The sequence below is a fragment of the Melospiza melodia genome, chromosome 8, assembly GCF_035770615.1.
Source record: "Melospiza melodia melodia isolate bMelMel2 chromosome 8, bMelMel2.pri, whole genome shotgun sequence".
In the NCBI taxonomy this organism is placed as follows: domain Eukaryota; kingdom Metazoa; phylum Chordata; class Aves; order Passeriformes; family Passerellidae; genus Melospiza; species Melospiza melodia.
Genome location: NC_086201.1, coordinates 13,356,302 through 13,378,125, shown reverse-complemented (window position 1 = coordinate 13,378,125; position 21,824 = coordinate 13,356,302). Strand labels below are relative to the sequence as shown.

General features: G+C 39.8%; 1 protein-coding gene across 1 annotated transcript in view; it reads right to left on the bottom strand.

The window, feature by feature from the left end:
* Nucleotides 1-21,824, bottom strand: part of CNTNAP5 (contactin associated protein family member 5) — a 269,119-nt gene that overhangs the window by 11,338 nt on the left and 235,957 nt on the right. Inside the window, exons 20-22 of the mRNA XM_063161822.1 lie at nt 13,350-13,480; nt 11,797-11,881; nt 2,008-2,226 (exon numbers count right to left, since the gene is read on the bottom strand). Of these exons, the coding sequence (XP_063017892.1) occupies nt 2,008-2,226; nt 11,797-11,881; nt 13,350-13,480 (435 nt within the window). The remainder of the gene's footprint in view (nt 1-2,007; nt 2,227-11,796; nt 11,882-13,349; nt 13,481-21,824) is intronic.

Here is a 21,824-nt window from a genome sequence, read left to right as displayed (position 1 = left end):
TTTACACGTGCCTCAGCGAGGAAGAAGGTGATCTGCAGATCTTTGTTAAAAATCAAAAACCACAGTAAGCCACCTCTCATTTTGTGCTTCCTCATCAGAAGAAGTGTGTTCAGATCTGTGAATGGATTTTATTCCATATCTGTCTGGAGGAAACTTTTTTGAACACAAGTATTCCTTTCTGAAGGAAACAGCTTCAATTGTTTCAAGTTACAAATATAGAAGGCTTTTTTCACACACTTAAAGAGTTTTCCTAGTGGGCTTTTTTGTTGTATCTGCACATTAGAATATCGACATAGACATGTACAGCCTCCTTTGAAGTTCTATTTTTCTTCACAGACATTCAATAATGAGAAATTGGAAGTGATGAATTGAGATATGAACACTAAATTTGAAAGTTAATCCTTGACTCTGTTTTCTTTTTATTTCTTAAAATGTGTCCTTTGCATGTGAAAATGTAATGTTCAAGTACATCTATAGAAATTATAATTTGCTACAAATTGGAATTTTTTTTAAACAAGAATCAACCACCCATTGCTTTTACTTTAGCATATAAAGACATGAAGTCTTCAGAGCTCACTTGTTCTAAAGCTCTTATTCAGGCTTTAATCAAATCCAGTGTGAATAGTGAGACTGGAATGTCAGATAATTCATCACATTGAGGGGAAATCATATTTTAGAGCACAGAGTGCCAAGACAGGCATAAGTTTTTATAATAATTCTGCATTTCTGATGCAACAGTGCTTAACCTTAACAATAGAGTGCAACTAATTGTATGCTTTAAATATTTAAGTTCAAATGCTACACTCTGCTCTGTGTTCTGCCCTGAAGTTCTGAGCCTCAGGTTTTAGTGCTTTCTAAAATCTTAGAAAAATTAGATCATTGAGGTGACAGATCACAGGGCAGAGAGTTCATATTTTCAGTATCATTGCCCATTCGGGGCTCACATTTGTCTGTGCATCACAGCAGACACCTCACACAACTGGAGGCAGTGAGAAGGAAGTGGGGGGCTGGGGAGGAGCACAAGCACACTGGCAGCCACTCTCCAGAGTAATCAGCAGCCTTTTTCCTGTGCAGAATGCTAATAGCATCATTTGTTTTCTGCTGAACATCTTAGGCAAAAACTGCAGGAAATGGGAATTTGATGTAAGTACAAATGTGAAAGGAATTGTATTATGATCTAAACTAGAGTTTTGTTTGTTATCAGAAAGGAGAAAGTTGCTTTATAGGTCAAGGGGCAAAACCCAGCCTTTAATCTGTACCCTTTTCTGGTCATTAAGAATCCTGCCACATCCACTGGTGACTAAAGCAGTGACTTGATAGTCCCTGTTCATGGTGACAACACTTCCAGCTGCTCTCAGCTTCCCTCTCTGCATACAAATTCACATATGCAAAACACTTCAGATTCCCAGAGGACAGCTTCAGGATTGCAAAAGATACACAAACAATTGGGATCATCTTGCTGGTATTGCTCAAGTAGTGCTCCCTCTCTTTAGTCTGAGAGAATGAAGTACAAGCATTCAGTGGAAGTCACACATGCCAAGGGGTTTGTACAAGAGTTTTTGCTCATTTCTGTTGGGGCAGGAACAAATTTGAATTGTTTTTTATATGACTTCTATTGCTTTATCACCACTAGAATGCACAATCTGTGTAACATTTAAGTTGTCCTTTGAGATCTGCAGCACCAGAATCATCTGGAGTGGACAGGAATGACAAATCAGGTGCATAACCAAACTTTCAAAGCTTTCCCACTACGGCTTAGGGACTTTGTTCTAGGCAAGCATGTTTTAGGCAATCCAGAAACTGAGTCTGAAAACATTGTTTCAGAACAATGACTTTTAAAGTCTGGCTTTATCCTTATGCCCATGCTCAACACTCCTGATTCTGAGAGAAAAGGGAACTTCCCAGTTCCACTGTTCATACTGTCACAATTGCATTACAGCACAAAGGAAGGAAACCTCACTCTACAGCATCCTTTAACCCGCCCAATGCCCTCCCAGCAGGACACACCTGATGAGGAATATATTGTGGTGGCTGTGTTCACATCAGCTTCCATCATGGATGCACAGCTGGATTCTGTCAGGGAGCCTTGGACAGTCACGGGAGCAGCGCTGGGGTGGCGCAAGGCAGCCTTCAGGGGAGAGATGTGGTTGTACTGCACGGAGGACAGGCAGCCAGTGAAACCATAGGCATTTGCCTTGGAGACTTCGGGGTCCAGGGACAAACTGTCTGCAGTGCAACAGAAAAACACTCCGGCCATTGTTTTAGGAAGACATTAAATAAATGAATCCTCTTTTGCCTTACCCACCCCTTTTACATCTACTATCCAATTTCAACTGTTCAGGTTCCCCTTCAGCAGCCTACGAGTCCTCCCTGGACTCACCCATGACGTTCCCAAAGTCCTTTCTTTATTATGCTACTTACCTTGAATTGTTTTTCACATAAAAGCCTGTACTGCACTTTTTTCCTCATCCATTTTCTCTACTAATGGACAATATCTAGCACGTCATATCTACCAACCACAATGATAGCAATAACAACAAAACCAACAACAACAATAATAATAATAATACTAAGTAAAATAGCAACACTAAATACCACAGAATGCTGGGGCTGATACTCTAAATTTTTTTTGGCATCTACTAACAGCATCAGTTGCACATATATGGAACATACCTTCAAGGCATTCTGCCTCCTCCACTCTTTGGATGAAAGACCCTGCTCTGTGTTTTCTGTCATAAAATACTTTCTGTGGCCTGTCACTGAATGGCTTTTTACCTCAGCTTCCCATCCTTTTTCAAGAGTTTATTATTCAATTTTTCTGAAGCACCTATTCATGTTACTGCTTTTTTTTTACTATCAGAATTCCTAAGAATCTTCCCATTATTAGACAGGTTCTCACTCTACTAGTCCTATTTCACTAATGAAATAAAGAGTAAAATGATGCAATTGCTTATCTAAATCAAAATTAAAACAAATATCACTGTGTAATTTTCCAGCCTGTAGATAAAATAACATAAATAAATTATCTGTTGGTACATATTCAGTTAAATTTCACATAGAGAAAGCAAATCAAAGGCAAGGGTTTTTTTATATAATCATAGAATGGTTTTGTTAGGAAGCAGCCTTAAAGATCATCTCATTCCAAGCCCCTGCCATGGGCAGGCACTCCTCTTACTAGACCTGGCTGCTCAGGGCCCCATCCAAGCTGGCCTTGAACACTTCCAGGGATGAGAAGCCAAAACTTCTTTGGGCAGCCTGTTCCAATCTTCCACCTTCACAGTAAAAAATTTACTCCCAAAAGTTTTTATATCTAAGTTTTAGTATCAAAGATTGTTTGGGAAAGTCAGGGAAGGACAGTGAAGCCATTTTCTATTTTCTCCAAACTCACATTATTTACTTTCCAGAAATTGAAACTCATGCTGCTTAGAGGTCTCAAACATGATGCGCTTCATATCTAGGTCAATCAAACAAGAAAAAAGCCTACAAATGCACACAGATACAGTATAAAAACTTATTCAAAGTCTTAAAAAATACCTGCTAATGGAAAAAAACCAAACCTTCTAGCATTGGAAGTCTTGGGAATACTTCCAATGGCATTGGGAAATAAGGGCTCCTTGCTTCTCAAGTTTTTTTTCAAATCTTCAAAGAATAAGATAGTAAATTTTAAAATAAGGTCAAATTCTTTCATAATTATTCAAATACAAAAGTTCAAATACAAGTGGTCAGGATTTAGGGGAAAAAAAGCGCCTTCTCTCAAAGCTGAAATTGCTATTTTAATTATATAAATTTCTTTTTTTGTGTAAGAAAATACAGAAAAAAATCACAAAGCCAGTCCAAATCACACATTATTTTTGTGCTCAAAATCTGTGACTGTTATGCCATGCACCCAGAGGGAATTAGCTGAGAAAGATTTCTAATTATGTTTGAGTGTCTTTGTGGAAGTATAACGCAGAAGAGTGTGGCTGTTCCTCAGCAAAGCAAGGTACAGCACCAGCTTGGCCTCCCAGGGGCCTTACAGGAGAAATGCTCAGTTTGCAGAGCTGTCAGGGGCACAGCCTCTGAGCTGCAAGATGGGAAGGGAAACAGTGAGGCTTTGCCACTGGAAAACCTGCAATCTTGCAGAAATTCACATTTGTTCTTCTGAAAGTATGTAGGAATTGACTGCATTCAGATTTTTAATGAGATTTTGGCTGGGATGTTATAAAACAGACAAAGAATTGCTTCCAAGTTCCTGCAAGAAGGTTTGTATATACTAAAAGACTGATTTAAAGTATTTGCCATCTTTGTTGAATTTATAAAGCCCTTTGTAAACATTCCTACCCTCAGCCTTTATTGTTTTCTTAGCTCTGACACAAAAGGTGAATTGGTTGCTATCTTTTATAACCAGGCAATCTAAGCTGCTCTGTTCAACTCCAGTGTACAAAAAGTAAAGCCTAAAGAAATAATGTGTTCCTCTCTCATGGTACACTAGCTTGAAAAGTCTAAAAGTCAGTACTTTTGTGGGCATTTTTAGGAGCTACATCAAGGGCCAATTCCATGTGCCTTTTGTCAAAGCAAGCTTTGCATGAATGAGAACTCAGAGATTTGTTGTTGAAAGACTGAAATTTGAAAAAAAAAAAAGAAAACAAAAGAACAAACCGAAAACAACCCCAGAGTCCTGTGGTAACAATTCCACATGCACAGATACAGTTTTCTTTATCATAGAGCTTTGGTGGGTGCCTAGTGTCTGTCAGAAAGGAGGGCTTCCACTGTTCTCAACAAGAAAGCTGCACAACCTGGTTCTGAACGACTTGTGCTGTCCTCTGAATTCTTGAGAGGACAATGTAAATCTGTGATAATGACACGGTTAGCTCTATGAAAGCCTCATGAAAGGACACTCTGTCCTCTGCAGGTTTTGCATCACAATAAAATGTTTTTCCAAAAGGTGTTTTCACTATGTGACACAGTGCTCAGTGAGAAAAGCAACTCGGTGAAATTCTGTGGTCTGTGCTGCAGCCAAGGTCATAAGAAACTTCAGTGGCCTTCCCCTGACCTGGCAGTGCTGGGAATCTTTCCACGCATTTCACTGGTCTGGAAAATCACACTGAATTGCTGCTGATGGCTTGCTTTGATCTTCTGACATTTTAGCATTTCATTTCTGTTCCCAGCACTGGAGAATAAGTTATTTTGGCTAATTTCTACATGGAGAATAAGAAGGCAATCTTTTTCAGCTTTTAGTGATTTAACTGCTCATTCTCCACAAATTAAGTTTACCCCTACATTTAGGAAGTAATTTTTAAGCTTTATCTGCTGAATTGTGCATAAGTTGGCCTGGCTTCTTGTTGGGTCCTGTAGCTGATCCCTGGAAGCTGCCTGCAATGTCCCAGCTCAGCAAGCTTTATGTTGGTTTTCCATGTATTTACAATGGCTTTCCATAACAACAAGGATTAAGACTAACATGTGGTTGTATTTTTAAAACTTTATAGATTGTATCTATGTTATAGGTATCAACATAACTTATGTGCTGATTTATTCCTATTCAGAAAATCAGACATCCTGTTCCCCTGATGTTTCATTATACACCTCTGCCACAAAAAAACACACTTGTTTTAAGATTTTAGATAAAGCAATTTTAAGTCTTCGTATCTCAGTAATGGGAAGTTAATTTTCATCATGAATAGAATTCCATGAGAATTCTCTAGGACCAAGAATCAATCTGCTCAGTAATGATACAGCAAATTGACATAGTAAATGATAACAAGTAGGACAAGGTAACTGGAATCAAACACAAATCAAAAGTGTTATTTTTGTGCAGGGAAAGTGGGTAAAATACTCTCTTTCTAAAGATATCTTTGTGTAAAACAGGAACATAAACATTTTTAAATATATTTTTGTTATTTCCTTATCAACATTATTTTCATGTCACTCAGAAACTTAAACCTCATTTTGCCCAAGTGCTGAACAGGACTGGCAAGATTATTTCTTGGACATTGTCACCAGATTTGAAGCCACGACCTTGAGGTAAAAGACACTTGTAGCCTCCACACACTGCACCTGTCTCAGAAGAGCTGACTGCAAGGCACTGTGCAGGTACCTTGAGAAATGTGCTGCTGTGTCCATCAACAATCTCAGTAAACATTGCTGATATTAATCATCCAGTTAGAAAGGGCAGAAAGTGTATCTTGGGTTAGCCTGGAACCCAAAAATATAACTATGGAATAATCTAATTTCCTGGTGTGAGTCTGTGACAATTACAGTGGAGAGAAAACCACAGAAGATTTTCCTGGTAACAACTGAGGTCAACCAGTTTGACTCTTGCTTATTGACAGGATGAATTTGAACAAGGGACAGGCTTCTGACATGCAATGCCCTTCCCAAGCACTTCTGAAAAAGCAAGGAGCAGCAAGAGCAAAGGGAAGGCACTTCTCCTCATGAGGCTCCCCAGGAATGAACAGAATGCCCAAACGAGCTCAATGAGCCTGGAATTGTTTTGTTGCAATTGAACATTTTGTGCCAAGTGTAACATTTAAGGATTTTTGTTTCATTAGGCATTGCAGAGATAATTTAAGGCATGCATTTATTATGTTTTCTCAGAGACAGCTTATCATTGAAAATGAGGCACTTGGAGTTGCAATGTGAAATTTGTTAACATGTCATATTTGACATGTGAATCCTAATCTGTCACAACACAACCAGTCCTATGTGATTCTGCATGGGCTGAAGACATCTATAAAGAGAAGAAAATATGCAAAAAGATCGAGAGATGATGTACAAAAAGCATATATTGATGTACAATATATGCTTGTCCCAGAAGCAGACAGCTAAAATCAACTCAAGTAGCAAGAATTCAGTCTAAATATAAAATTTCTGGGTAGAAGCAGATGACCTTGGACTCTATTAGCCAGCACTGTCTGCCTAAATATTAAGCATGGTGTTATGATCATAGGGTAAATGATATTGCTGGGGAAAAAGTTGGAATAGGTCTGGCCTCTTTTCAATAGAGACTTCATAGCATTAGCTTAGACCTTGGACTGCCTGGGGTAGCCAAAATTTGCTTAATTTAGGTGCTTGCCATCTTGGTCTTTTATGTCATGTAGTAATTTCCATTTTCCTTAATGCTTTACTATGCTACTAGGAGGAAAATCAATGACTTCTAAAGGCACCCAAAATTCACCTAAGAGATCTTTGTTCACAATATGGTCGAAGAAATAGGTATTTAGGGCAAGAAGAGTCTGAAGCAAAGAAATTAACTTTGCAGTCACCAGAAGAGTCCAGCCAATATCTCTTGCAGATATTATTGCATTGTTTAAACCATAAATTGTGATATGATGAGCTTAAAAACAGGAATGTCTTTCCATTTAAAAAAGAAAGTAGAAGAAAAAATGGACTTAAGTATTTTTCATAGAAACTCTCTAAAAGGAGGTAATTCTTTAAGGCAACTTTTGTATTTCAGAGTTAATGACAATTTACCCCTTGTGATTTAATTATCCCATTATCATCTACCCCTATATAATATTCTTGGATAAACGGCTCTGTGATCTCTTCAGTGTACAGATTCCATTTTCTCCTCATGAACTTTTAATAAGAAAAGCTATTGTAGAAATCATAAGAATTGTACTGCACCTACATAATGATTTTAATAAAATTACTTTCCAGATAAACTTTCTTTTATGTACACTTTATATCAAAGCTGAATGACTCAGTGGAAACTTGAGTGTGTTTTAGCTCAGGCTTTTAGAGATAAAAAATATCATGTTCCTGTGCTAGAATACACAATCATTTATGCTACCAGTGTGGGAAGGACTGCTAATTGATCACTTTGAAGACACAAATAAATTAGCTCAACACTAATAGGTTCTAAAGAAATACTTGCAACCTTTTTCTTCAAAATCCTCTTGAATCCTTTCAGTGCTACCCTTTTACTCTGGTATTCCCACACAACTACTAACTACTATTAAATTGCACAGACACAAATACACAAACAATGAAATTCACTTCTCTGCATCAGAGATCATTTTTCCCAGGGACAATAATGGTGAAAAATTTAGAAATGTTAGGGCACAGTAAAAAGTTTTCAAGGATTAATTAAAGTAAACCTGCAAACAAATGAATTGTATTTTCCACTGGGATAACAGCTTTTTGTAGACAACACCTAAACAAATGCAAATGTGTCTCTGAGATGAGATCAGAGAATTACAAAATAATTTAAGTTCAAAGACACCTCTGAAGGTCATGCAGTTCAATCCCTTGCTCAAAGCAGAGCCAGCCTCACAGTTAGGTCAGGATGTTCATGTGGTTAAATACAGCAGTGTGATCTCTGCAAGGAGCACTTAAAGTAAATGAACTGGGACTCTGGTTAAAATTTCACTGAGGCTTTGCCATAAAGTGTATGACCCACTTGGGGCCTGAAGCCAGTACTCACTAAAATCCATGGAAAAACTCCCATTGATACCAATGAACTTTGGATAGGTCCTTTTGTGTCCTGACTCTATATTTGTGAAGTAAAAATGACAACAAACCACAAGATAATAATATTTTCCTATTGCTGTTGGGTACAGTGAGGATGAATTCAACAGACATCTGCTGGCTACTTGAATGATGCTTCCTTTTACTCCCTTGTCTTCAAAGCCACACTTATATTTAGATTGATCTTTCCAAGGCAGCTATATGGTCCCATTACTGTGTATCTGAAGAGCTCACAGCCTTTAATGCTTTTATCCTCCCAGCACCCCTCTGATACAGCGCTGTTCTATTATCTATGCTTTACTGATAGAGAAGGGAGATAGTAAAGCTCAGACTGGTTCCAGTGGGAATAAAATGCCTGCTTACCTTTATATCTGCACATAAATGGCTTACCCAAGGTCATTCAAGTAGTCTGTGGCAGAGTGACTGTCCCTATGTTTTCAATTCGTGGTGAGACTCCTCTGCCTAAAACAGAGGGTTTTTCCCCCCTAGAATTCACAGTTGCAGCTGTGAATGAGGCAGCCATTGGAAAAAAACATAGCCAGTTTGAAAAGGATAAAAAATATTGGAGTGTAAGTACCTAAAGAAGGTGTAATGGGGTTGGGGTGGGGAGGCGTAGAAGCAGGGGAACCACTATTATTTAAAAAACTGGTCATTTTATAAAAGTGCGCTTTTCAAAAGTTCCAGCTGTGCTGAAATGGCTATCATAAGAAAATCTGGTGAGGAAGGAGTTTCAGGCTTTCATGATGTCCTGCTGGAAGACCTCTTTGAGATTTCCCAGTCAGTGGAAAATTAATGGTGGAATCAAAAAAGAAGGTGGTATAATCATCTGATTAGGCAGCCAGGATGAGGCTGTTAGAGCAGACAAATGAGCAGGAATGTGACAGGAAAGAAGAGAGACATATTTTTAGAAGATTATAGCATGGATATGTAGGACATGTAGAACAGAAAAACTTTTACAGGGTTCTCTTTCAGTAGAACTTAAATTTTCTAATGAATGCCTTTAGGTGTGCAACCCCAGTGGCATCCAAAATAAACACTACAGGAAGCCTACGTCTACTCCAAAGCATCACATGCCTCTGGAAGTTTTATGCTTTGCTGAGGGGATGAGCAGTGAGAAGGAAAAACTGGGCAGATACTGGATTAAGTCACCCATATTCACCTGGTGAGCCATCACTAAAAGAAGCCATAGTCAACATTTTATCCATACACCAGGATAAATAATGATTTAACATACTTATGTAAGTTCCACAGCCCCAAAATGACAATGTCTAGCTCTCCTCTTTGTACAACAAAGCAATACTCTTAACACTGCAGCAGTAGGAAATTTCTGGTTTGGTTTTATTTCTTTCCATCATGGAATAATGTGTAACCTGAGTAAGTTTGGAGAAGATAAAACATGGTGGAGAGCAGTTGGTAGACCAGAGGGTTGTGTCACCATTCAGAGGGATGTTGACAAGCTGGTGAAATGAGAAAACAAGAACACTGCATTTCAGCAAGGGAAATGGGAAGATCTGCACTTGGTTTAGAAAGAACCCCATCCAGCAGCACTGGTTTGGGGCTGAGCAGCTGGTAAGCAGCTTTGCAGAGAGAGACAGCTTCCCAGTGGGAGGAAAGCATGGACTTACTGGAGTGAGTTCAGTGAAGGGCTGCAAAGGTGATTTAGGGACCAGAGCATCTCTCCTGTGAAGAGAGGATTGATAGAGCTGGGAGTGTTTATCCTGGAGGGAGAAGACTGAGGAAGGTCAATAATTTTCTGAGGGCACAAGGACTCAGCATAGCTACAGCTGTGGGATAAAACCTGGAAAATTAAATCCTAATACAGAAGAAACAGTTTGGGGAAATTCACGTAACATATGTAAAAGAAACTGGGATTAGGATTAAGCAGGAATTAAAGTGACTTGCTGGGATGCATTGTGTCATTTCCAGTATGGCAATAGTATTTCACCACCTGGATGGCCAAGCTTATGGCTTTAGTGCCATTACAGAATATGAACTATTGTTATACTAAAACAAAACCCCAATAAACTTTGGGGCAAGACAGAAATAAAGGAAGTGTAAAAGTCAACGGTGTTCAGTGGAACTGAATGGCTGACCTTTGGAGATACACCTGGGCTTTTTGGCTTTGCAACAATTTGCACTTGTGAAGTTAATAATATTTTTGTGACTCAACCTACTTTCTCTCCATAATGCTGAGCTGCACCATGTCAGCTTTCTGGCTACATTTTTGAAGGGCTTTGTGCTACCTTCCATCTTTCTGGTAAAAAAAAATCCTTGCTTTATTGATTTGGTGTCTATAGCTCGAGTTCTAGGCAGAGGTCAGGATGAGTAATGTTCTTTTAGATTTTTAGCACTACAGCTAAACGTTGACAAAATTGGAATTTTAGCTTAGCTCTGAATTGGGCTGAAAACTGTCAGGTTCCCAAACCTGTCCACAAAGGCTTGGAAGGCGGCTGCATTCTGAAAAAAAACCCCATTATATATAACTAAGGGGATAATCAGGTCCTGCTCTTAATCTACTTAATTAAACACGATGCAGAATGCACTATTATCACTCTCCAGAGTTACACTGCACAAGCAGGCACCAGGGGATGTCTGTAGAGCCTGTCTAGCTGCCAGTCCCACAGGCCTCGTGTGCTAATAATGAAACATATAAAATTGCATAGTGACTCAGATGTCAGGCTTGATACGGAGGTCCAATTTGAACAAAGGACTGAAATGTCTGTAAAGAAGGTTGTATTTAGAATCTTCCTGGGAAAGAACAAGACTCTAATATAAAGGAATATGACATACTTGACAATAAAAAAGAGCAGTTCTATTTTCCAAATTTCAGACAGGGTTTTCCAGGGCTTGTAATGGCTTTCTAGTGTGGAGGAGTAAAGATCAACGAAACATGTACAGAACATGCAGAATTGTGGCCTAAGTGCTATGTGCAATATTCCTTGCAGAATTCAAATGGAAAAAGACTGGCAGTGAAAAAAAAGGGCAGAGAGGATGAAGGCTCCATTGTGCTGTTCTTATCATTAGGAAACAGAAATGGCTGGAGAGGAGGAAGCTGCAGTCAGCAAAATGGTATCATTAGGCTAAGATGCTGCCCTGTGCAGCCACAGAGGCTGTATGAATCACTTCACTGGAGGGAGCAGTCGGAGCACTTAATATTGCTATCGATGCAAACAAGTAAAGCTGCCAAAGTTTTGCACTGATGAGATATATAAATAGAGTACTGGAATGTTCAGGCCAACTCTTCCAGCAAAAACCATCCAAACAAACCCCCAATTCTATCAAAAACCCAACACACAGCACAGACTAATTCCAGCACTGCAACATCTCAGGAGTATATTTAGTAGAACCTACCTGTGACCTTGCCCAAGGTGAGTGACTTAATGGCCTTGAAATCAATCTCAGAAAAGTTGTGTTTGAGTTTGAGAACTTGATCAACCTGGAAAAGGTCAATAAAATTGCTTCAGTACAACAGCACATGGACACCTTTAGATCTCATTGTACTCATTGCAAACTTCTGGGAATGTTGTCAGCTGCCAATCTGTTAATTCTGCCCCCAAGTGTGATTCAGTTTCTAAAGATAGCAAAGTGGATGTGCTTTGATTTTAGCATGAGAAGCTGAAAGGTATACCAGAATAGTCATATAAAGGACTTTGAAGAAACTTCCCCTGCAGAAAAGCTTAAAATGTTTGACCCTGAAATCTCCCTGGTTCCCAAAATCCATGTCTAGTCACTTCAAAATACACTCAAAGGAGGCCACTCTAGAAATGTATTGTGAAGAATTAGTTCTGCACAGAAGAAAACCACAGAGCAGCAGACAATAGAAGACTGGTACTTGAGGAAAACCCTGGCTTTTAGCATAACCCTTCTTCTTAGATAATGAGGCCTACCCACTGTAGTTGTGTGATGTGTGATTTTACCACCCAGAGATGGAAACTGTAGCGAGAAAAAAATACACTGCTGTGTGTTTCTATCTTTTCATTCTATCCCTTAAGATACAACCCCTCTATAGACTCTGCCACCTTTCCTTGTTAAATGATTTTTGCCCAGATCTAGCCAACCTGTTTTGCAATATGGATGGCTATAATTAGCCTTAGAAGAAAAGCAGAAGGAGCAGCAAGACGGTCCTCTTCTCCCTACCTTGGAAAAACAGGTGATGCAGGGGAACAAGGCAGAGGAGGGGTTTTGTCCCTCTTGAGGTTGTCACACTCAGCATGGCTTGCTTCCAGTTTCTAGGATGGGGCACTGCCATGTACATGCTGACTGCACCCTGCATTCCCTCAGCTTTTCCTTTTCTGTGAGAGGATAAGGCAGCTGGGGTCACATTCTCCTTTGGGAAATATACCCTAACCAAAATTGAATTCCTCATCTTTTTTTCTCCCTTTTGCAGCTTTTCCATGATCCCTACTGTGTGTTTCAATGGAGACTACAGATCACACAGACATTCCTAAGCCCCAGAAAGCACTCCAGTGGTCCAGATGAACTTCTGGCCAAAGGTGTTTCCTAATTCACATTTTGTCAGAAGCAAGGGAAGACCTTACAATGGAAAACACCACTGTTGGGCACTCTTTGAGGGTCCAGATGGAGCTCTGCTTGAAGCTACAGGGCTGTTCTGCTGCAGGATGAGTGTGAAACCTTTGCCTCCTGCCAGTGATCAGGCACTGAGATCAGGGAGTCTGATTCCCAGAATTCATAAATCATACAATGGCTTGGGCAGGAAGGGACCTTAAAGACCATCTCGTTCCAGCCCTCTTGCTGTGCACAGGGACAGCACCCACTGACAGGTTCTCAGAGCAACCTGGCCTTGAACACTTCCAGAGAGGGGAATCCACAACTTCTCTGGGCTACCTGTGCCAGCGTCTGTGGCCTGCAGTGTTATTTGCCACCCAGCACAAGCTGTGCCATACCTGAATGACGAGCTCTCTGCCTTCCCTGTTAATCTTCACACGGTGCAGCTCTCGGTTGGCAAAATTTCCAGAGTCAATGGTGAAAATGAGGAGCCCATCCTTACTCAGCTTGTATCGGACCTGTAAACTTCCTTAAAAGCAGAGAAAAATTGTACATATAAAACCCGTGTCAGTGATGTGATATCATTCAATAACTTTCCACAACCAATAACTAATTTTCTTTTTATTGCTATGGAGTAACAAGGTTAATAAGTCAAGAAGAAGGTTGAAAGAGTTCAAGCTGTAATGAAAAGTGTGAAGAAAATAATGCACTGGAGGAGCTTTCCTTCCTACTGGGTTAACAAACTGCTATGGAAACACATAACTTAATGAGTAACTAAGTATATCAAAGGCAAGTGTGTCCGTCTGCAGGTCAGACACTGAGCACTGCCACAGCTGATCTACATCATCCTGCAAGGGATCACTTCCAGCAGAGGGCATGCAGGGCTTGCACTGCTCTGCTAAACTAATAATGCTGGGGTTTTATAATTTCTTTTCATCCAGATGTAACAGTGACAACAGTAAGAATTATAACATAATTCCAGTTAAAATCTTGTACTCACGTTATCAGTTATATGAAATAAAGAAGTACCTTTACTTCTAACATATTTCAAGGAATTAATGTAATTCATATAAAAATGAATGCTAAACATCTCATTCAGTCTTGCTATCAAAATAAGCATTGTGACTTCTGATAAATAACAGTACTGTAACAAAACAAAATGCACAAGGAAATGAGGAATCCTTCAATCAAATGACTACAGGAAATGTGTACAGATTATAGATATAGATAGATATAGATGATATAGATATATACACACATGGAGCTACATATGGCATAATCTAAAAGAAAAAGGATCTATTCTGGTAAAATCCTTTCAAGCATACTTTTCTGGGAATTGAGTAGCAAAGAAAAAAAATCTTAAAATTTCTGAACTCTTATGCATCAGCAACCAAAATTCATGGAACTGTAGTACTGTATAGTTCAAAAGCTTTTCTATTGCTGTTTTAAACTGTTCCCAAAGAGAAAATAAATGCTGACAGCACCCCAACCCTGAGAAACGGTCCTGCATTTATTCCCTGCTCTGAAAATTGTCAGGAATTTTTCCACCTCTACACACCTCACAGTGAAGTTGGTAGTCATTCAAGATGGAATACCTACTCCAGTTAAGATCATTCCCCCTCCATTTATCTTGCCAGGATGTTTTCCTCCTAAGAGCTTCACTTAAAAAAAAAAAGTTTTACAAAATTCAGTATGTCCCAAATGAGCACTGACGCTCTCTGGGATTTGTAGGATAGAAAAAAAGCTTTCAAAATCAAGAGGGAAAATGAGAATGAACTTCTAGGATGAAGGCATTTTAGCTGATTGAGAAGTCTGCTGGACCAGGAGAAATTTTAAAGCGAAAATGAAAAAAAAAAGCGATGAAAAGCATTTAAATTCTCACACATAGCTATGGACATTAGAGGGGAATTTGTGAAGACATCAAGGTCAGTAAAAGCTGCTAAATTATTCAGTGTGATATTATAGGTCCCAATTCAGCTGCCCCAAACCATAGTGAAGAGCTCCCAGCCCTCATTGCATAGTGAGGGCAAGGAGGTGCTGTCTATCACCATGACTGTCACACTCAAAGGTCCAAACTAAATCACCATCACATTATCTGGTACTGAGTGGGAGATGCATCAACAGGGATTAACAGTGTAAACATCTTAGAAACACTTAGAAATGCATGAGAAAAGAAGCCCAATGCAGGGAAGTTCTTCAGATTTGCTCTGGGCAGTGGGAGAGCTGATAGAAAGCAGAAAGGTTGACTGACCCTGACACCACAGCCAAGATCACCACACAGAGTAAACTGGAACTAAGATATGGTAGTCTAACAGACTGGTCCAAACTAAAATTCATGTCTCAGCAGAAGCTCTTTATAGGCTGTCTCTTACCTGGAGCCTTTGAAAGGGATGTAAAGCACAAAATGGAACAGGGCTTGGGTGTGGTCTGTGAATTTAAGTTTGTAAATGTGAAAAAAAACTTCTCTGCTCTTTTTGAAGGCCACGAACACACATGTGTATAAAATTATAATTATGTATGCAGGTGTATGCAGGTGATCAACAACAACAACCAGCACATCTGTGCTCAAAGGGAGCCAGCATGACATGCAGTCTATCCAGGCTCTCAGCTGCAGCAAACAGGGATTTACCCATTGACTTTGTCACGGAAGCAGTGATTTTAAACCAGAAACCATCTGTTCCATTTTTTGGGAGACAATGGAGGAGGCTCTTGGCATCCATTGAGAACAGATCTTACTTTCTAAAGTGGTGCAATTTCACATTAAATCATGTAAAGAGATCGGTGAATGGAATTTTATTTTATCAAATTGCTTTGAGTTCCAGTGGCAACTCTTTTTATGGACAGCTGCTCTTCAAAACTATTGAATTCAAGTTGGTACTTTGCCTGGGGTCAAATATGTATTAATATAAACCAGAAGTACATGACCTTATCTACTGTTGTTCTTTTGAATTTTCACCATTGTAGATGAGAGCTAATTTTGCTTTGCATTCAATACTAAAACTTCTGCTTCAGATTACAGGATAATTTTCCTGGCAGATTAAATTGCCATTTTATTACTTGACAAGCAAAATAAATGGATTGTTAATTAGGATTATTATTAAGAATTTTATTTTGTCCTCTGAATTTTGATTATCTGGTCCACTGACTTTCTCCATCACATCAGCCCAGTGTCAGAAACTGCAAATGGAAATCAGTGTATAAACCAGCTCTATTCTCCCTATTCTCTATTTTGCATCATTTTTGCCTCGCAACAGGGGTTCACACTAATCATGAGCAGTGTAATTTCTGTCAGTCTTGTTGTAGTCATGCCTGTCATCCTCTTTTCAGCTCTCCATGTCTGAGCATGCACACCTGGGGTGTCATAATGCTCAAGCAATGCACAACCAGTTGCACTCCTTCTCTAATGTACGTTGAATTGCTGGAGCAATTGTTAAGTCAATAAGGGAGAGAGAGAAAGGAAAAGGAAGATATCCTTCTCTTGGCCTTGGGCTGGAAAATTTTAGTGGGCTCATTACCCCAGCAGTATTAGGTAAGAGTAGATTCACACATGATGATTGTAGTTACCCATCCCCTTCATCTTGGAATGCTGTCCCTAGAGCAGCCTGACAGGGGGGCAGGCTTGGCTTGGCCACAGAGTTACCGAGCACAGCGTGGCTTCTTTTCAGCCCTTGCTGAGGAATTGATTCCACGTGGGCTGCCGTGCTGCTGGGATGAGACCACTGCCAGAGTCAAAGCTGGCTCTCTGCACATTGCTGTGGTCCTCAGTTTGCAACCTGCAGCACTAAAATCCGTGATTGTGGGGCTGATTGACATCCCCCTGAAGATATCAAACAGCTAAGAGCCATTTTAACAGGATTCCTGGGGTTTCCCTTCTGCAGAGGGAAGTCCTGGGAAACAGAGACCAAAGGGCATGATTTATGCCATCCCATGCTGGTGACTAAGTCTGACGTGGCTTTTCTGAAACAAAACACTCCCAGGACACTCTTTCAGTGACGATGGAGGCCAACACTTGTACTTGCTAGAAGAACACTAATGATCAGTGCCAGCCTAACCAACCTCCAGGCAGCTACAGGAACAGCATGGTGCCTTCAAACCGCTTCTTTTTCTGAGGACAAGCTGCTGTAGCAGCTCTTATGTCTACTGGTAATAAGGACACAAAACTGGTTAGAGATTTCAAAGTGTTCAGTCTGAAGAACAAAAAAAAAAAAAAAATATTCCCAGACTGAACACTGTGAAGAAATAGTGTGGCCATGGTTACATATTCTATGTCCCAAAGCTGTGCTGATTGAACATGTCAGCAGGAGAGCTGCCTTTCTTCTCTCTCTGTCTACAACCGCATCTGAGTGGAATATCAGAAATAATCTGTTGGCTTTGTGGCCTATGCCCTCCAACTTTACATTCATTCTGGACTGCCAAAGCTTGTGGTGAAAATCAAACAGTAATTTTTAAATTATCACCCAGAAAAGGGAAAATGTTACACAGAATGTTCCAGCTCAGGAAAAGACTCGCTTGTTTGAAAGACCTCAGCCAGTGCTAGGTATTTGGCAACAAGATTAAAGCAGCTTTGCAGAAAAGTGAAATCAATTATCAGGAATTTGGTCTGTAAATCCATCATTCTTAAGTCAAATTCTTGTCAGCCTTGTCACCAGGACCACGAGTCTTGTGTCATTTCATCTTGAAGGACCAAACAGCAAGGAAGGGAATGTTATCTGTGTGAGTCTGAGACTTCTCTGCAGGACCTTTATTTATGGAAACCGGTTTTAAACAAGCCCAAATTGAACCCAACGACTCTCGCCAACTTCAACAGCACTTTTTAATGACTTAAACTGGCTGGAGCAGCTGGTGAGACATCTTGCTCTGCTCAGAGAAGCTGAGGTTAATTCAAGGAGCACATGTGGGTGGCACATGTAAAACGTACAAATTTATCACCATAGTGTAGCATCACTTACACGTTTAAACCAGGGCAGCTGACAGCTCTGGCTTGGGGTAAATGTGCTTGCATGAAATAGTGAAACACTGCATTAGATAAAAGAGCATTGGACAACCCCTGCATGTCTTGCTGCCTCAGAGTCACCCAGGAAACTGTTTAGGAGCAAGAAAGCTTCTTACAGCTGTCTCAAATTGGCAGTCACCCTTGTTGGACTGCTAGACTTTAACTACACCATCACATGCATTCTCCAGACTCAACCAAGCTGTAGCTGAAAGAGAAAATAATTAAGGAAAGCATAAATTATACAAAGGGTGGAATACATTAGTGAGGCTACTGATGTTGCAATTATGAAAAAAAAATTAAATTAGAAAAAAATAAAGTATTGGCTCAAAAGCCATTTGCAGCAAATGAGGTAAAAATGTTTGTTCACTCCTGATTGCAGAACAACACATGACACTATGCAGTCATGTCTACCACAAAATATATCTCTGGGAACTTGCACAGTTTCAGTGTGGCAGTGTCCCTCTTCATAGCCTAGATATTTAAAAATGAACCACTGTTTTCTCAGTTAGGAGCAGCTGGCTTAGAAACATGTTCCTTAATTAGCAGCTTCTCCCCAGGGATATTTACTCAGTAAATTTACTCTCCATTGGAAGTGCTGCTGGTGATTTTAAGAACAGAGCCCACCTCTTCAGTGTCCAGTGGCATTTAACTAAGAAAGTACTTGCATTTATTTAGGAGGTGGCTCTTGCTATTTGTTTTGCATAGAAAAAACAAAGAAAAAAACTCTTGAACATGTTGCTGATATCATTACTCAGCCATTACACTTGCTTAGACATTACTGTTTCATAGGGTTTAAAAGAAAAATCCACCACTCAATTTTTTGCAGTCTCTTCCTGAAATGAAAAAACCAGGAGATTATTTGAGTATTATTTGAATGTCTCTCACTCAATGCTTGAGACATTCAGGACTCAAGGATCATATTCAGGCCATTTAAGAAAAAAAAAAAATAAAGAAAAACAACACTTGCTCTTCACATTGCATTTCTCCAGCTTAGAAAAAAACACACACAGCAAAAGGAGCCTATCTGGAGGCCCATGATCTCAGTTCACTCTACAATCCTGCTAGACAGCTGGACCCAGATTGAAATTGTCACTTAAACATCAATAAATGTAGCTGGTTCCCTTACGTGACTGAGAAATGTGTTTAACCTTCACAGACATCTCATTCCCACCAGCTGCCTGTTGGCTGAACACAGACTGACCAGCAATTAACAAGGAATGGGCAGATGCTTCTTGCTTCAAAGATAGAAAATATAGCAAAATCTAAAAAATGACCCAGAGGACCAGTCAGAGAGCTCGTGATGCACACACTGAGTGGCCTAAACACAGAGCTTGTTGCAGTGATTTTAAGGGGACCTCTTATCTGAACAAAACAGCTCATGTACATGGTGATGTGTCTGGGTCTGAAATGGGAATAGAGCTAACCCATGGATGTGGGAAAATAAAAAACTGCAGGGAACTGTCCCTGCAGTTCAGCTCATGGGTAAGCATGCACAGTGGTGCTTTTATGTACCCTGGAGGGAATAGACAGAGTGCTGCCACAATTTGAGATCTACCAGCTTGATGGCTGCTGACAAACATCTTCCTTCTTTATAAACTTTACTAGTTTATGCTGACAAACATCTTCCTTCTTTATAAACTTTACCAGTTTATCCACTGTTAAAATACATGAAGGTTCATCTGTTGGAAAATGACATGAAACCTCCAAGGCAGGAGCAATTTAAAAGACCAACTATTAGTCATTATCATTATCTCTACATTCTCAGGTATTTCTTTTTGTGAAGGAAGTGTTTATTGTTTCTTTTACAAAGTGATGCAACATTAACTATCTTTTTTTTTCCCTGAAAGTGATTGAACATAAATACAAAGAAGAGAACTGAGAGTTTCAGTTGCAGTTAAATCTCTCTGAAAGCACTTGCTTTCTGATGGTAAGGTTTATTCTTGTAAATTTTAAATGCTACCTTTCCTACAGATTCTTTGATATTTTAGACCCTTCATTAACAAAGGCTATCACAGAATCATAGAATGGTTTGGGTTGGAAAGGACCCTAAAGATCACCTAGTTCCAACTTCCTTGCCATGGAGAGGGACATGGGAAGGGACACTTTTCATTAGACCAGGCTGCTCAAAGTCGTATCCAATGTGGTCCTGTACACTTCCAGGGATGGTATCCAAAAATTCTCAGGTTTATTCACCTTTGTATTAAGAAAAATCTTGCCAGGCTTCCATCTCTCTCTGTACATTTTACTTAAGAGTCGCAGAGCAGCCAGGATGGCAGGAAGAGTTTTTATTCTTTACCCAGTGATTGGAATACAAAGTATCATCCTGTGAATTTTATTCCAAAAGTTCAACCTTGCTTTGCAAATTATGCAACATCATTAATGCTGCGTGAAAAGCTCTTGGGAAAAAACCCAGACTTGCTGTTGTGATACCCTGAGAAAGTCAGCCCAGCCTGCCCTCAGAGTGATTCTGGCTCACAGTTTCTTTTTTTCCTAATATCTTTTAACCATTCTTCTTTTCATTTTGGCAGCACAGATGCCTGTTCAAGCAAGGACTCGTGTCATTCTGACCTAACAAATAGCCATTGTGTTCAGCAATGAGAACACAGCAAAAAGATGGTATGAACAGGAAAAAAAGAAGCAATTTCAGCACTGCATGATGCCTGAGCAGAAGAGCGAGCAATAATCTTTTAGACAAAACTACTGAAAAGTAATCATATGCTTCTTCTAAAATGTCCTTTTCATTCTTAACTCATAAGACAGGCAGCACAGAACTTTGTGGATTAATGGCTGTCTGAGGTTAATGATGCCTGTTTGTGTTGAGCTCTACAGGAACTGCCTGGCTGATCAGGAATCTCTGGGAAATTTTCTGCTCCTCTGACCAGCAAGTCGATCTAAGGATTGCATATTTCATGGGCTATGCTAGTCTCTGTGAATGGAGATGTTGGATCCCTTAGTAAGTGATCTCCTGATTATAGCAAAAACCAGCTGCAACCACTGGTATGCAAAGAACTGACTTATGTTCTTAAGTCATCTAACAGGAAAAATTAGAGGAAAAATGAATAATTTACCTAGTAAAAATCCTTTTGCAAGAACCACATAATGGTAGCATTTTAATCACTTTTCTCTAGTAAAATATATGCTTACACATATTAACTTCCAGTAATCTACCTGCAAATGCATTTTTCTGTGATTTTTCACAAAACCGTGGAATGCTAAGTTTGTAAGGGATCTCTGGAGGACATGATGTCCATCCCTGTCCCACTAATAAGACTCTTCACGAGCAGGCCAGCTCTCCAGGGCCATGTCCAGATAGCTTTTGAATACCTCCAAGGATGGAGTTTGCACAATTCTCTAGGCATGATGTGTCATACTCAGTCACTCTCATGCTAAAAGTCTCATGTTTTGGTTTGTGCCCACTTCATTTTGAGTGGCCTTGCAGTGACATCTTCCAGTTCTCTCAGCACTTGTGAGTGCACTCCACCAGGGCCCACGGATTTATGTGTGCCCAGTCTGCTTAAGGCCCATTCCCAGATCTGATCTTCTTTTACCAAGTGTACATCCACCTCACTCCCGACCTTTGTCCTGCAGTTCCTGAAGGCCACTCCCACTTGCAAAAACTAGGACATAAACACCCAATCCCACCAAGAAAGGCAAGAAGGAAGGAATTACCTTTTCATGATGCAGACAGGATAACAGATATGCTGATACTATATGGAAAAATTAACATGTTAATAGGGAAACCATATACAAGAAAGAGGAGGAGATTTGTTTGGACCAAGACTCAGTCTTCCAATTATTGGGCTCTCTATTGCGTACAAAAAGCTACACTGCTCCAAGGCAGCATTTAAATCAATGTTTCTGCTGGACTACAGTGCTTAGT